At 34.2% G+C, this 17063-nt stretch overlaps 3 protein-coding genes across 7 annotated transcripts in view; 1 reads left to right on the top strand and 2 right to left on the bottom strand.

Annotated features, from left to right (window-relative positions):
* The window catches only part of LOC108976520 (mitochondrial glutamate carrier 1-like), a 17198-nt gene extending 13278 nt beyond the window's left edge, over positions 1 to 3920 (top strand). For all 3 annotated transcript variants that reach the window (XM_018945693.1, XM_018945692.1, XM_018945691.1), the window contains exons 3-6: positions 1866 to 2000; positions 2077 to 2562; positions 2631 to 2771; positions 2842 to 3920. In XM_018945693.1, coding sequence (XP_018801238.1) covers positions 1866 to 2000; positions 2077 to 2562; positions 2631 to 2771; positions 2842 to 2989 — 910 coding nt within the window. In that variant the 3' untranslated portion in view covers positions 2990 to 3920. The remainder of the gene's footprint in view (positions 1 to 1865; positions 2001 to 2076; positions 2563 to 2630; positions 2772 to 2841) is intronic.
* A 747-nt stretch (positions 3921 to 4667) lies between these two features.
* On the bottom strand, positions 4668 to 7572 carry LOC108976505 (solute carrier family 35 member F6). Its single transcript, XM_018945659.1, has 4 exons — positions 7357 to 7572; positions 7090 to 7237; positions 6799 to 6952; positions 4668 to 5975 (listed from the first exon to the last, which is right to left on the bottom strand). The coding sequence occupies exons 1-4, from the start codon at positions 7413 to 7415 to the stop codon at positions 5182 to 5184; spliced, it is 1155 nt and encodes a 384-aa protein (XP_018801204.1). The 5' UTR covers positions 7416 to 7572; the 3' UTR covers positions 4668 to 5181.
* A 658-nt stretch (positions 7573 to 8230) lies between these two features.
* Positions 8231 to 12984, bottom strand: LOC108976507. Of its 3 annotated transcripts, none has more exons than XM_018945663.1 (4): positions 12415 to 12977; positions 9432 to 9825; positions 8569 to 8913; positions 8231 to 8452 (listed from the first exon to the last, which is right to left on the bottom strand). In XM_018945663.1, exons 1-3 carry the CDS (start codon positions 12503 to 12505, stop codon positions 8694 to 8696), a joined length of 705 nt encoding a protein of 234 aa, XP_018801208.1. In that variant the 5' UTR covers positions 12506 to 12977; the 3' UTR covers positions 8231 to 8452; positions 8569 to 8693. The 3 variants fall into 3 exon arrangements, with proteins under 3 accessions (XP_018801208.1, XP_018801210.1, XP_018801209.1); XM_018945664.1 differs by lacking the exon at positions 8231 to 8452 and adding an exon at positions 9214 to 9308 and having other exon boundaries at positions 8824 to 8913; positions 12415 to 12984; XM_018945665.1 differs by lacking the exon at positions 8569 to 8913 and having other exon boundaries at positions 12415 to 12983.
* Positions 12985 to 17063: the final 4079 nt, after the last annotated feature.

The following is a 17063-nucleotide window of genomic DNA, read 5'->3' as shown; positions in this document are numbered from 1 at the left end:
AACGATGGTTTCAACGTTTTCGTTCTGGTGTAGAGGTGGTCGAAGATGCGCCACGCTCCGGGAGGCCTGTCGTCGAAAATTGCTATAAAATCGCTGAATTGGTCGAAAGAGACCGGCATAGTAGCAGCCGTCGCATCGGTCAAGAGCTGGGCATAGTCATCAAAAAAAATTATATGAACAATTGAAAATTCAATAAAAATACCGCAAGACTTTTTTGACAACCTATTATATACGCACCCAATGATGATACAAGCATTATCCTTTGATCCTTATGAAGATTATTGTTTCCAGTGGATATAAGCTCATCTTTAATTGTTCGTTTAAAAGCAATCAGGACACCACCTCCTGTCTCTCATCCTGTCGAAGTACCCCTGTCCTTCCTAAGTGTGATATGGGAGCTGAGTAAAGCCAGGACTCTGTGATGCATATTACGTCATGCAAGCTAGTTGCCGATGTGGTTAGGAACTCGCTCAGTTTTGTCCTTAGACCGCGCGTCTTCTGGTAGAATACGTGTAGCTGCTTAAAATTTCCTTTCTTCGACTTGGCGAAAGTTTGTATTAATAATTCTATTCATGCCATTCACGTATTTAATGGTTTTGTTTTTAACGCCACTGTCATTTAGCAATCTAAGTTTTTCCCTCAGTGATTGCAATTGTGACTGCTGAGCCGGAGTGAGATCTGACTTGAAGGAGACTCGTGTGTCAGGATCAGGTTTGGATTGGCATGAGTGGCAGACTGTGTTTCAATCATCAAAGGCCTAGGCCAATCGGGTGTTGGACGCCCTAGCCTGCGTAGCTTGAACGATTTCACATTGTCATGGAGCTCTTTGGGAATAACTGATGATAACCGTGATCTATCTTCTTCTAGACGTACTTTACCGTTTATCGCCTTGGWTTCGGTAATATTTAATGCGATGACATTGGCTTCCCGCTTCTTCCGCTCATTGATCTCCGTAATAACCTCCTCTGGAGGAAGTGGAGAGAATGAACTTAGTTTGTCTTCTATCTTCTTCTATCACGCAACTCGTTTAACTAAATGTGAACACTTTTTCGACATAGTCTCGTTCAGTTTATTTATCACACTCCTTATATCTGAGAGGTTACCCTCAATAGACTGCTTAAATTTACCAAACTTCGACTCAACTTGATGAGTAAATTTTCATACTTATCGAGGGACTCGTCGTCTGTGACGTCACTGTMATCCTCATCTAACTCAGAATCTATCTGGGCATCTGATATCCTTACACTAACCTCTCAAAGACACTTGTCGCATTTCCAAATTGTTTTATTTTTATTAGCTGTAGCCCTATATTCTTCGCTGCTGAGCCCGGTACATCGCGCGTGATGCCAGTAACTGCATTGAATGCTGCTGGAACCTTCTCGAATAACCTTAAGACAAGCTCATTAAGCACATTTCTGGTTGACTTTTTAGAAGGCATAATCACCGTATTTATTGTTCACTTCGATTACTTTCACCTAACTTAACAAATCGTCAAGTAAWTAAATTTAGATATTTATAAAGCACCACAACTAATAAATGTTCGGCACAAAATTTAGCACATGTTTACTTTTAGCCCTCTACGAACATATCACAAATCGAGAGGAATATCTTTTGGTGGATACACCAAATGCTYACCATTTTAAGTTAAGTTTTAAATAGCATACATAAAGAGGAATGATCAATGTGTTTTTTATGGAACCAATCCACCGTGTAAAAACAGAATWGGTCTTTTGGACTATATTAAGTCCTTTTGACTTTTTATTACATACATACCTCCTTCATTTCTACATACTTCTTTTTTTGTTTTATAAAAGACTTACGGTAATACAATTACTAATTAATCCCACATTTTCTTTCCTTTTTAGCCTGCTGCCAAAGATTATCAATGGCGGCATCGCCGGTATTATCGGTGTCTCCTGCGTCTTCCCTCTGGATTTGGTCAAAACTCGTTTGCAGAATCAACAAGTGGGTCCAAATGGTGAGAAGATGTATAAAAACATGTAAGTGACATAGAATATTTAATTTTGTTTACTTATTTAAATCATTGTAAACGAATATTTTTGCTCTACCGTAAAGGTTTGACTGCTTCCGCAAGACATATCGTGCTGAGGGTTATTTTGGCATGTATCGTGGTTCGGGTGTCAACATTCTGCTTATTACGCCCGAAAAGGCTATAAAACTGACTGCTAACGATTACTTCCGTCACAAGTTAACCACCAAAGACGGACATCTGCCCATGAGCAGTCAAATGTTGGCTGGCGGTTTAGCTGGTGCATTCCAAATCATCGTTACGACTCCTATGGAGTTATTGAAGATTCAAATGCAGGACGCTGGCCGTATTGCAGCACAAGCTAAATTAACGGGTAAAACGGTGGAGAAAGTTTCAGCAACTAAATTAGCCTCACAGCTGCTCAAAGAGAAGGGTATATTCGGTCTATATAAGGGTATCGGTGCGACCGGTGCGCGTGATGTAACCTTCTCAGTAGTTTACTTCCCGCTGTTTGCTACATTGAATGCGCTTGGCCCGCGTAGAAATGACGGTTCAGGCGAGGCAGTATTTTGGTTTGTACACGTAGTGGATAGTTTGCATTAAATCAGTAGAAATATAAATATTTATTATTAAATTGCAGGTGTTCCTTCTTATCTGGTTTGGCAGCTGGTTCATTTGCTGCGCTCTTTGTGAATCCATTAGATGTGGTGAAAACACGTCTGCAGGCGATTAAGAAAGCGGATGGTGAGAAGGAGTTCAAGGGTATTGTGGATTGTATTAGGTATGTGCTAGTAAATTTAAAAAAGTTATTTATTTATTAATTGCTCCTAATATTGTTGTTTTTCATTTAGCAAAACCTTCAAGTACGAAGGCCCAACCGCATTTTTCAAAGGTGGTCTGTGCCGTATGATTGTGATTGCACCACTATTTGGCATTGCACAAATGGTGTACTTCCTTGGTGTAGCCGAGGCGATGTTGGGCATGCAAAAGAAGAACTAAGCGCACACAGARAAATAGTTATGGTTACTTTAGTTGCTAGTGAAACATTAAATGAAGTTAAAAGATCATTATAAATTTAGCACTTAAAAAAGGCAGTGATGTTAGCAGATTAAAAAAATAGTACCAAACTGTAATCTATACATTCAGAATTGTATGTAATATATAAATAAGTATATGTCATGCATTTAAYGAGTGCTGTCCATATATACTCCATGCATAAAAAAAATGTTCAAATTTAAAGACATAAATGTGAGCGCAATATGTACGTAAATTGCGATTGTTGTTGGAAAAATGTGTATGAATGTCATAAAATATGCTTAAATTTAGCATTAATAATACAGTGAAAATAAAACAGTCAATTCATATATGAAACCTTAAACCAGAACAAACACATGCTTAAGCGAATTTACAGCTAAAACGTTATTTGATCTACATTTATTACATTCTTATCTAAATATGTACATATATGTATATGTATGTGCATACTCTTTTTTAATTACAAGTAAAAGAGCCCATATGTGTTGAGTTCCACAAAATCTTACCATTACAATTGAAAATATGACAATAAACTGCAGCTGCTGTAGATGCATAGCAAATAAAAAAACAACAAAATAGCTAAAATTCTATTAGCAAAAGTGAGAAAATTATGAATTTATAAATTAAACTATATTAACTGTAATGCTAAAGTATACACTATATATACGAACATAATATTAAACGAAATTTCCTAATTTTATTGGCTTTATTTTAAATTGAGCACTTTTGTCATCTGCTCAGAGCTATAAATATCAAAAACCATAGTATTTCATGCAATTTATTACCCTTGTTGTTTTATCTTTGTTGTTTTTTATGTATACATGTACATAAACAGTTAGTGCAAAGTTAATGTGGCTTAATGTGCATAGGAGCAAATATTATTGCTGCTTTAAAAGTAATTACATTTAAATAAATAAATATTTTGATTGCCTCATATGTGTTTTAAAATATATAATGATAAATATAAATAAAATTTTGTGTTTAAATATGTACAAATATAAATTTTTTTCTCACTAGTGTATAGACTAATAAACAGTTTTCTTTGACGTTACAAAATTTCTACACTGCAATCTTTTTCATGTTTTTGTTATTTTAGTAGGGAGTGGYTATCGGATCAGCGTCGTGGCATTTTTGATTTTGATTTTTTTCTAATCAGTGTGGGCTGAATTGCTTTAAGGCAGTATTTTACGAGGACACTTACGTATACTTGTAGAAATTAAACCCATTGTTGTAACACCAATGCTTGTATGATCCGACCACTTTCACACAACATGTTTCCTGGGCATCTCGTTAGATGATCTCGATGACAGTTGCGTATTGCCACCCACTAACACTAAAACACGAAGCAAAGTAAATACATATTTTGAGATACAGCATAATTTAGAAAATTTCGTTCGAGAACTCGGGTTTCGTTCGAAAAAGGGTGTTTGGTTTTGTAGCCCAGTGATTAAAGAATTATTTAAAGGAGAAGTTGAGCTAATACCTGTAAAACAAGGCCCAGGTTAAATACCTATGTACGTACATATATCTTCAATACCTTGATACAATTGTGCTTGTTKTAATATTACTATTAATATATCTTCTTTGAATACTTACACACGCATTCTCTCTTCTTTAATAGAAATTATAAAAAACATTTATATTTCATTCTTCTCAATAAGTTTATTTTCAAATAATTAGTAATTTACTTATTTTTAGTCAAATATCGCCTAATTTCTCTCTCCAACAGTCAGATAAATCAGTTACATTTTTTACATATTAAATATTTCATATAATTTAGCTGACACACACCAGCAACTTGAGAACTTAGTGAAATTTTTTTAACAACTACATGAAACTAGGTAGAAAACTAGAATTTTTCATGAAGCTTTATATGTAAATGTTATTAAAGGATTTCAGAGGTTAGGAGATGTTTCAATTATTGTCTCATCGTACGTTAGGTTGTCACACTAAGTAAATTAAATAAATTTGTATATAAGTAAATAAGCAGAAKAATATCAAATATTGTTAAATTAACTGCAAAAATTATATATATATTGCATAGGTATGTCAGTTTCGCTCTCCTTCCTGCTTTTAACTATAAATTCTTGAAATGTTTACTTTCTTACATCGGCATATCACAACAATGCGTTACTCGCTATATCAGTTGCAGTCATTTAAATAACATCCGCCGGACGGTTCGTCGATACACCAGGCTCTGCGCTGTCATTGACTGTTTCATTGCTTAGATCTGCATATCGTCCACGCATCAAACGTGCTATTAGTGATCTATACCACTCAATAAATATCGCATTTCGATAAGCAATAGTGCCCATTTCCAGTATTATGAAGCCCATTAATGTTATGAAATTGAACCATTCCCATTCCAACATGAAGGCCATCCACCAAATGAGTAGCACGCGTAAGCCATCGGCCAGTAATCGATTCGCTGATGATGAATACTTCACAATCGTTAGTGAAGCAAAATTATAACAASCACTGGAGATTACAAAAATTATTAAAGGCGCCCATAATGTTGGATTACTGCGGAGTTGCGGTATAATATCGCCAAGATCGTCGAAAACTCCTCGGCTGTTATGGTTAAGTGGTACTGGCGCTGGTAAGAAATTTAGACATACGCCCACCAAAACAGTGATTAAGAGACCGAAGATGCCTTGCCAACCTGTAGCCAACAAGGTTGGTATATCCGTACCTTTAAGGCACTTTTCATCATACACAWATTTAGCAGCGTGGAAAATTTGTGCGAAAAGTACGAGTAAGTTACCGGTTAATACTGCATTGCTATCCCAGTTTGGCAATAAAATGCGATCATATGCGACGCGTTGTACATCAATAGATAATATTACCATGATACCGCAACTGATGGTGAACATAGCCATCCAGTGACGTGCAGTCAAAGTTTGATTAAGATGTATGGCACCAAATATTCCAACAAATATTAGAGCAGAAACTGTAATTATACATTTGTWCATATTTAGTTAAAAATAAGAAAAATTGTMAATTATAAAATTAATCAAGAAGCTATAATACCGTTCAGAGATAAATTTTTAATKTATAAATGAACAATATGTTCGGAGACTGTAACAATGCCTTTGAAAAATATCCATGGTGATTCATTGTCAAATATAAAGTTTTTCATATAAGAACTTGAGTTTAATGGGTCAGATTGTATGACAGCTACATAGTACATATATGCTAAGGTCCGCTCTAAACGATTTCTTTGGAATCGTAAAGACATCTCACCAAATAATGTTTTTCACACAAGAACTTAGTGTTGTTGTTGCTTCAACGGCAGAAAACATCTCTTAAGTGATTTGGAGGAATGCTGTCCAGTTGACACTACTACTACCTGGCCRGATAAAAATCCGTRTCTCTCCCGGTTACATAGACYCGACTGTCGGTKGAACGACCATACAAGAATTTCATGAGCAGATTTTTTAAAAGAATGGGTGCGGACAATATTTTATATCGATATCTCAAACAATGAAAGACTAGTTCGCGTATATGCAGACGGACTCACAAACAGAGAGACGGACATGGCTAAATGGCTCAGCTCATCACGCTGGTCATTTATTTATATACATTATTTTTAGKTGTTACAAATATAGTAGGGAAACTTAGTATATCTTGTACATACTTGAAGATTTGGTAATTAAAGAAGGGACTAATAGTACAGTATATTTCATGTAAGGTACTTTCCCTTYAGAAATCGGTATTATGTATACTATACCAATATATTGCTATTTTTTATATCAAACCTACACCTTACTCACCCCTTAGCATTTGAAAGCTGGACACATAAGTTAAATAGAGCCCTGTTAATAATATAACAGAAGCTATTACATCCAATGCAGCTGGCAGAAACAATTGCAGCGGTGAAAATTCACGTCCGCCTCGTGTTAACACATTTTCACCTTCAGCACCCGTCTAGAAAATTTATTTTTATAAATTATAATCGTATCTTCTTTAAAATAATGAAGTCTCTTATCACCACCACTCAATCGTATTACTGATTATGTACATCCATAAACACATTTAAGTTTACATATATGTTGACAACTTACACCGCGCCGTTGAAGAAAAAAATATGCAGCTTTGTAAAAGACGAAGCAAAGAAATTGTCCTAAGAACATGAGGGCAGTTTGAACCACTGGATGTTGGAAACGACGCCATTTTCCATCACTGCACTCGCCTTCCAAAGTGTCACTCCATCTAAACAAAGACAGTTTATATATATAAGTATAAATATTATKTATGCCTCTAAGGTTTAGATAACGATAAAGAAGTTCAATAACACAATTTACGCAGTTGTACTATAAATATGCACTTACTTTAATAGTAGAACGTTCAAAGTTCCTGTACAAACATATAGTAGTGGTAAATACATCATCTTCTCCTGCGATGCCGGTCGTTTAAGTAATTGAACCTATGTAATTCGCAATAACTCCGGTTTGTAAAAAATTGCTCTAATTTAATTACAATTTCCCTATTTTTCGTTGTAGGTTTTCTTGATTGCTCTCTTGCAGTATTCGGAAAATAAAAGTCAGGAGAAGAAAATAACAATGCAAAATAAAACCAGAAAACAACAGCTAGACAACAACAATTTGCAGAGATATTTATTTTTACAAGAGTTGCCACTTTAAATTCAGAGAAACAACAGGGATGCATTAAACTGAAATGTGAATAAATGCATTCAGTTCACAATGAAAATAATATTTATCACAWATAATCGGAAGCGGAAACAAAACATATTTTCAAATTCTCATACTGGTAAGAGTTAGAACTATTTATTTATTTCGAAATGTTAGGTTCCAAAATGGGAGCTTGCGGAAACATTTATATAGATTTTCGAAAAAAACGGGATTTTTTTTAAATATCAATATTAAAAGTCAAAATTCATAAAAACAGCTATATAAATTTCGTTAAAATTCACAGAACGGTTTTCGAGTTTGCACAGTTCATAAAAAACATTTTAAGTCTTGAACGCGCGTTCAAGAGATCCTTTGTTAATTGTCGAATAACTCGAAAAATATTTGTCGGATTTACTTAAAATTTCCAGAGAATATTTCTCATATRTTATACCTTAAGAGAATGCGAAAAAAAATTAAATTTACTCCTAACGTCATAAAAGGTGTTTCGAATGTATTCCGAATCGGTTACATCAGTTCATTACATCTTAAAAATAAAGTAAATGAAAACAAACAATAAATCAAATGAAATTATATATTTTAATATACCAATCATCTTCAAAACATATCACAGGATTTATATTAATTTACAGTTCTTTTACCTTGAACATATGTATTTTAAAATTAACTTAAAATGTATATGGAAACTGAATGAATTGGAATTGCATTGTCCAAAAGTGTCGTATTCTGCAGAATGGAATTTCACGATTTCACCTCCGTTTCGTTACGTCCATTTGGACTGAAAAGGAAGGACAGCATAAGCCAATAAATAAAAAAAGATAATATTTTTGTTAAAAACGGCCACACCAAACATTTACTGCTATCAAAAGGATTTTAGCTACTTGCAACTCTCACCTGGTGTTTGAAACAAGAAGTGTATTGTGTATAAAATATAATTAATTTGGGTACATGTTTTGTTGTGAATGTTCAGTGATTTATGTTGTCAGATTGCATGGAAATACTAAACCACTAATTCTCTATTAAAGTTCGTCCTTCTCAAGGGTATATGTTACTTCCTCCACCGTACCCAAGCGCACCGTCTCAGCTTCATGTATAACGTCTCCTTGGTTATCGGTTGCATTTTGTTGTCTTGGCACATATTCCACGCTGTCTGTGTCACTTTGATATGAAATGTTCAAGTCGGACGYTGCTGTTGAAGGGTCTGGACTTGTAAGTGTGATTTTGGAACCGCGTGCAACTCTGTGTAAGCAAATTTGTGTGTATTTTTGGGTATTGTTGTGAAACTTGTTACTTTAGTGTTATTCAATTTGTCGTAAAGTTATGATTATTTGAGAATAAATAACTATATTTATGTATGTATAAGATTTAAAGGTGTAGAATTAATAGTTGTGAATTATGTCGTTTGAATATTCCAATATTCCTATTATATGTGTATGTTCATTGACTAATATACATATTACAGTATAATTCATACATACATACACATTTGCATTGTGTGCTTACTGTTATCACAATCATACATATGTAGTATATGTATACCTTATGTACATTGCGTTTGTTTGCTTGGCATTTAAGCTTATTTGGTTATCTATTGGCGATGATGCGTGTTGGTTCCTCGCAATTTTTGCGGATGTCTACATAATACATTTATATATATATATATATTTGGATAAACTTGTGATGATATTTAGCATTGCAGAAAAGCTTTTTGTGAAATAAATTTATATTGTATATATATACGTAATTTTGAAAATTACCTGTCACGAGTTTGCATATTTGCTTCCACATCCAAATTTCGCGGCTGACGGAAATCACATTCCAGCGAGAATGCCGAATCACCAGGTGTAATCAGCTCAGGATCATTTTGTATGACAACAATATTAGAGTAGAGTTCGCCATTCTTCAGCGTTTGACATTGGTCCAATTGGAAATTCATCTCCAAAGTACGTGAAGTTTGTGTACTTGGCTTAACAAAGCAAGGTTCACTTTGTTTATAAAAACTGCCACGTGTATACATCACGCCAGAGAAAGGTTTCTCCGTCTCCAGCATAACGTTCATAGAATTGGAACCGCACTTGAGATTGACCTTTTGTATACCCTGATCTGACCCTTCTATTTTGAAGGTGTCCGATAAGTCTTGTTGCCAGATTTCTGCAAAAAATTATAATAAATAAATACAATRTAATAACGTACGAAAACTATATGAACAATAGATATGCGGAAATAAACCAAAGGATAATAAGCGCTAACAATTTTTACTTCGGGCTGAACAAAAACTTAAATCGTCGTACGCTCGATAGATCGAGGAAAATTTCAAACTACCGCACATTGATTGCTCCTGTGCTAACATACGCTAGCGAAATGTAATGCCGAAGAAATCAAACTAGAAGTATTTGAACGAAAGGTGTTACGAAGAAATTTTTGGAGGTTTTTTGTGATGATGGCTTATGGGCTGGCCACACTTGGCTGGATATGTTATTCGCGATAATATTTAACGATAATAATCTTTCAGAACATCGTAGTATTGAAGGACGTGGATGTGGTTTAAAACTTTTTGGAATACAGTGGACGTGGATAAATTTGGTTCATAGCATTATCATGATATTTCAATGTGGACAATGTGAAAATGAAAAGTTCTTTTTTACGTTCAAAAATAATCGAAATCGGACCATAACTTTTCACGCCCCCAAATAACGAATATGTGGGCTTCTGTCAATATGGCTGACTTTTTACCAAAAATGGGTTAATATGTAAGTTATATTAATTGAATACTACTTCTAGCCCTCATATTGCTTATGTAATAATATTCAAACTTACGGTTAACTTTATTCCATATATGTCGATTAATATGTGAGATATTCTAATGCAATTCAAAAGCTTGTTGGTGGTATTTTTTGTGTCCTGATTATTATTAAAATAGTCATTCTCAAATTGCAACATTTCATGCTCGTTTGCCATTTTATGGTCATAATAATCGTCCAAGTGTATTCGATGAAGCCATTGGACCACTGCAAACGTCGTAAATTTGCTGATTTCRCCTTGGGACAAATTGAAAACTATCACGTTTTTTTTTTAAGAAAATCATCTTCGATGAGGCTCACTTTCATTTGAGTAGTGTGACAAATAAATAAAACTGTAGATTCTGGTGCGAAGAAAATCTACAAATTATTAATGAACAACCTTTACATTCACCTAAATTAACAGTTTGGTGTGGTTTTTGGTCAGGTGAAATCATGGGTCCGTACTTTTTTCGAAATAAARCTGGTGACAACGTTATAGTCAATGGAGCACGATATAGATCGATGGTAACCAACTTTTTATGGCCGCAATTGGAACAAGTTGATCTTGTAAACATTTGGTCATGACGGGGATAAGTGCCACACAACACGCGCAACAACCGAATTATTGGGAGAAAAATTATGAGATTTGATTATTTCAAGAAATTTTGGCATTGAATGGCCTCAAAGAAGATGTGATTTAACACCATTCGACTACTTTTGTGAGGTTGTTTGAAGACATTGGTCTTTAGCAATAAACCAGACTCTCTTCAAGCTTTTAAAGTTMATATTGAACGTGCTATTCATGACATACGACTAGATTTAGTGGAAAAAGTACTTGATAATTGGGTTCATCGGATTCGTTCCTGCAAAGTCGTGGAAGACATTTGAAATATGTTATATTAAAAAATGAATTGTATCGATTGTACTTTACACTTAATAAAAAATATTTGAATTTCCTTAACAATTTGTATTTTTTTTATAGGAAATTATGTCACTCTTTTTSGAAAACTGTGAATATGGATTTTTCCGCTGGAACTCCGCAAATTTAAAAAAAGGTAACGTAGAATTTTTCCATTAAGTTAAGTGTTTACGAAATATTCATCGATAAAAATCAATGCTTGTCAAAAAAAAAAAGAAATAGAAAAAAGAGAGCATACATAAGTGTAACACCTAATTCGCATAACGATTAGAGCCTGCTAACCATTAGCACCGATTGAGTTCTAAAAAAAACTTTTACAGTTAAACTTTCTGTACTGATTTAATAAATACCGCGTTCTGGATTTTGAAAAATTAAAGAGCAGTTTTTCTTCACCCAGAATTAGAATCACTTTTTACCTTGTAATCAAGAGCTTTTTGGCTTGACGATGAAATATTTACCGAATATATATGTACATACATACATAACATATATTTAAAGTATAAAATATTTGATAAAATTTTATCTTCTTAACTGGTCCAATTAATTTTTACCAAATATTTGAATATATCTCGCTACTAGATACTTATACTTAGACTACTTACAAAAAGTGCTAAACTTTTATTATAATATATCATTTTATATGTATGCAAATGAATTTATTCTTTTAAATTGTTAATTTAGCATTTAATAAATCTTTTCCACTTGCCAAATAATATTATTTAAGTAAATATTTCGAACAATGCTCCTTTGTCATATTAAAAAATAACAGTACTTTTATAGAAAATACGGTAAAGCCATTAAACAACTATATTGTGCTTTTTTCATCTACAATACACTATCAATAACAGCACCGCGTTTCTGACACTTTCTTTTGCTTTGTTCTGCTTGTTGACGTTTACGCGGCCAGAAATCCGGTTTCGCGCAACTAAATTCTTGGTCAAGAACAATTGTTGACGTGCTTAGTACATATTAAACCCGTTTTATCTRATGCACATATGTATTTTCAAAAAAAAAAGTAATATTTAATAACTGTTTGATTACCTGCATTACTCTGTTCTTTGTTTTTATCATCACTTGAGACATTCAATACCAAAAGGCAGAGGATACTGATTGTAAGGAATAAAGCACGCATTTTTGCCAAGATTATTTTTTATTTTATAAATGTCACTTCTTAACGGAGGCTTCGTGACAACACAAATACACTGTATAACGAGAGGATAGTTGCCGACAATGATTTTCGCAGATTTTATTTCCCGTGACTATTGACTATGCGCTTAAATGCAAAAGTAACAACTGAAGACAAGCGCGCCGGTTGCAGAGAATATAAAAGCCAGCGCTGGTTGCCGGTGGTAATGTTCGGTGGTTGCACGAGTGATGACTTAACCGCAAACAATACGCCAGCGGTGGASAGGTGTCAGCGGCAGTATGATGTTTTTTCACGCTGGCCATATATGTATGTGTAAAAGAGAAAGAAGGAAAGAGAAAAGTCAAGAAGTTGATATGCTCCAGGGGGCTAAATATTCGTTAATATATGAGTTGAACAGACGAACTCTTGGTGGCTAGTGTGGAAAAAAAAGAGCAGTGATAGTGGACCCGCTACCAACACGACGTAATGCGGATGAACGATGGAYTGAATAGTTGATAGCTGGTAAGTTGTAAATGTACACAGCTATAAATAAATGCATGGGTATATAACTGTCTGCAAGCATCGCCAATAATTAAGAAATACGTGTCTGTTGCACAAATGTAAAAATCAGTTTGTTTACATTTGAAATGCACATAAAACATATACCGGCATATACAAATATAGATTTATGAGCAAATTTTTATTACAGTACGCTTATTTAACTCGGTTGTGCTAAAAACAGTAACGCATGCGCACATATTTCGCAATTATTGATGCGCTACGTATTTGCTGCAATTTACTAGAAACATCGGTAGTTAGGAGGGATATACTATACACAAAAAGGATATGGATGCACCAGACATATGCGTTTTCACCCAAAGTTGCAATTGTAATTAGGTTATACACGTTTTTGTGCATTAAACTTTGTGTACTTTAATAATCTACGATTCATTTTGTAATATTTTTGATTCTGTTCACCTAACCGATTTCCAGCACGTCATATGAATATTTCMATCGATCGCTTCAGACATTTCGGGAAAATTTTCGTTACCGACGAAATTAGGTTAAAAAATTCTTCCTTCCTTGATTTTTGACCTSCTTTGACGTKGTTTTTCGRCAATGGCRTSCAGYAGCTGGTAGTCGGAAGCATTGTTTTATAGACGTTAACGCTTCGCTGTTTTYGAAAAAATTGAGTAATTTTTGRGATGAATCGTGCTTTCACTTTTTACCGAATAGTTTTTCGAAATGGTTTTCATTGATCCTTCCGATATTCCAACGATGCCAGTAAGATCTCTGCCTGTTAAGCGTCGTTTTTCAAGCAGCAATTCCTTTATTTCATTGACATGTTGATTATCCGCCGATGTTGAATAATTTGTATCAATCAAAACCACTTGCTCGCAGCAAACAATTATCACTGAAGGTTATAATTCAATGGGGACACGGAATATGTTTCAAACTATAGGCAATTACGCGAAGAAATAGTTTGTTTCTGACATAACCTCAAAAGTGTTCATAACTAATAAGAGTTGTAAGAAAGCAAAAATTATTAAAAACGACAAAAAAGTTAACTTCGGTTGCATCGAAGCTACCCTCCACAAATACGAAAGCTTCCAGACAAGAGCTTGATTTTGATCGGTCAGTTTGTTTGTTCGATATCGGCGGATTCGACAAATAAACAGCACTTTGGTGAGAAAAGGATGTATACAAAATTTCGGATCGATATTTCGGGTATATGCGGGCTGACGAACAGACKGAAGAACATGGCTAAATCGACTCAGGTCGTCATGCAGATCGTCTCTATATACATTTTATGTGGCCTCCTACGTTTCTTTCTGGGTGTTACAAACTTCCTTGCAAGCTATATATTTCTTATCGAAAAAWTAATTTAAAATTTACAATAAAATTTCAAATTGCTCCATTGGAAAGTGTAGCTATAAGTATTTTCATTGCAATTTTTAATTGCTTGCAAAGGTTTAGTAAATATGTAATTCTCTTTAAAGTTTTTAACAGATCGCTTCATTTCCGAAATTCTTTTTTTTTCGCTCTTTTGCGCTTTATTGAAGCAGTCTCCTTATTGTGTTTTATGTTGTGGCAATTTTCTCACCCAAACGTGTTGGTTACAAAGAGGCAGTAAACGTCAAAATGTCATCTTTGCCATTGTTTATTTATGCATATACATTAGTRACACTTGCTTCAATAAAAAAAGAGTGAAGGATAAATGCAAAGAGCGTTCATTAAGTCGGAAAAGACACTTCGAAGCAGAAAGAGCAAAGAAGTGGAAAATTAAAATTAAAAGAAGAAAAATCTCTTTCCGCATTTCACATCAAGTAGTGATACATGTACAAAAATCCAGTGAATTAATTTCAACAAAATCCATCCGTTTCGTTTTATTTCATACATTCATTCATTCCGATCAGTTCATGCTACGATTTTCCGCTGCCTCTAGTGGTAATTCGATGCCATGTTAATAAACTTTGAATTTAATATAGAAACGAGAGTGCAAAGGCATATATTGTACATAAACATACATATACGAGGAAAGTCCGATAAAAAAAAGAAAAAGAAAATTTTGGATAAATTGCTTTACGCTCTCAACATAAAACTACTGCACAAGCGTTAATAAAACTCCATTAATCCATTAAAAAAACATAGTTCAATAGGCAAGTAGGCCTCCGAGGAGGCGATAACCTCATCAATCGATTAAAATTTCTGTCCAGCTAGTGTTCCCGGCCTAAGTTTGGATAAGGTTGAACGAGTGAAGTGCACTGTTTCTACTTTGGTCTATAGTGTGATCAGTGTATTCATATTTAGTCAATCCCTTCGGATTGGGCTTAAATAGAGTCCAACAGGATGAAACAGTGAAGTTGCTTGAGGATTGCACTTGTTTTCTAGTGTGAACAAAGAAGACACTAATTACGGCAAATTACGGCATCTATATACCATCCGTATCGTACTCATTTTAGGCAACTGACCAACTTTTTTCAACACGCTTTTTTTAAAGGGTAGGAAAGACGGGRAAATGTTTAAGTTTATATGTTAAGTAGAAACCGTGTAGTTTACTAGGAAAAATAATTTATAGCTCGACCTCGCCCGACACTATAACAAAAACACTAATTTCATAAAAATAAAAATAGTTTTTTTTAATGATTCATTGTTTTCCCAAAAAAAAAAACATAATAATACATTAACTAAATTAATTTTTATATCATTAATATTAAATACATACCATGTTGTTCTAAATCCATAAAAAATATTTTCAAGAATTCCATTCACGCAATAAAAAAAAACACTTGCAATTTCGATAGCAATGGAGAGTTTCGCGAATAAGCACATGCGACCTGAACGAAGTCTAGGTTTCGACTACTTGTGTGGCAATACAACGGCCTGAAGATCATTCATTTAATCGGTTCATTGTAGAACGGTTATGTAGGTACCAAAAAAATCAATTTTGAGTACCATCGCAGAAGTTTGTAATTATCAATTTTTGTCCGGTTTTTAGGGYAAATGCTCCGGTTTTCTTATGCTCAATATCATTTGTCTTCCGTACGTTCAATCGGCGGTCTGCTAATACGAGATCATAGACTTTTACTACGTTATTCATGTTAATATAAATTACCCAAGCTCTCTTTGATTTGATTTCTTAAGGCAAATCGGTTAAAATTGGTAATGGCTGTCTACGAAAATGTGCCTATCTTGCTTCAATAGTGCTATTGTGCTGTGAGGTTGAATACTTATTGGACCGTCCTTGTACGCAAATATTAGCATGGAAGTTTTTCTGCATTGCTTATGTTGCCATAAGAAAATACTTATTACTCTTCACTCGTTTTCTTTTTGTTGAACAATTTTTTTGCACACATTTCTTTAGCATTAGCTAAAATTCGTGCAAATCACTGCGTTCGCGTGCGTTGGTACCACACGGTACAAAACTGTTCCACGTACAGCACACACACATACATACCTATGTTCGCCAGTAACGGCAGTTTGTAGTGCCCACCACTTTTTCGTGTCGGCATTAAATGCCTATTAAGTAATTAAATCTTATTTCCGATTTATTTGTGTAATGGTTTTGYACACGGTTACAATAACTGTCATGCATATTCAATGGAATGGAGTGCAAATAAGCCATAATTGAACAACTTTGAAATACACGTATAGGCCGCTGGCATAAAAAGGAAATATTGCCAGTTGATCAACTCGATTGCTGCAAAATTTGTACGCATGGAAATATTAATATATGTAAATGTTGTTAAAATTTTTAGAGAACAAGCTACTTCCTTTCAACCTATAATTTATAGATAGAAAATCAGTGAGAGTGGTTTTGGCTGAATAATTTTAGTGACAGTAAATATTTATTTAGACGATTGAAAAATGAAAAAACTTACATACATCCTTATGTATGAATATATGATGCAGTGCTGGAAAAAAAAKAATGGAAACAACGTTCACTAGTGTTGTGAAAAACTCCTGTAACTTGCAAAAATCAAAGCCAGGGAAATACCTTAGGTGCAAAACTTCAACCAGAAGATCATACTCTAAGCAATTATATATAGAAATATATATATGT

This window comes from Bactrocera latifrons, unplaced genomic scaffold (genome assembly GCF_001853355.1).
Source record: "Bactrocera latifrons isolate USDA-ARS-PBARC rearing strain unplaced genomic scaffold, ASM185335v1 scaffold_77, whole genome shotgun sequence".
In the NCBI taxonomy this organism is placed as follows: domain Eukaryota; kingdom Metazoa; phylum Arthropoda; class Insecta; order Diptera; family Tephritidae; genus Bactrocera; species Bactrocera latifrons.
The sequence above is the reverse complement of the archived record's forward strand: the minus strand, read 5'-3'. Positions and strand labels throughout refer to the sequence as shown.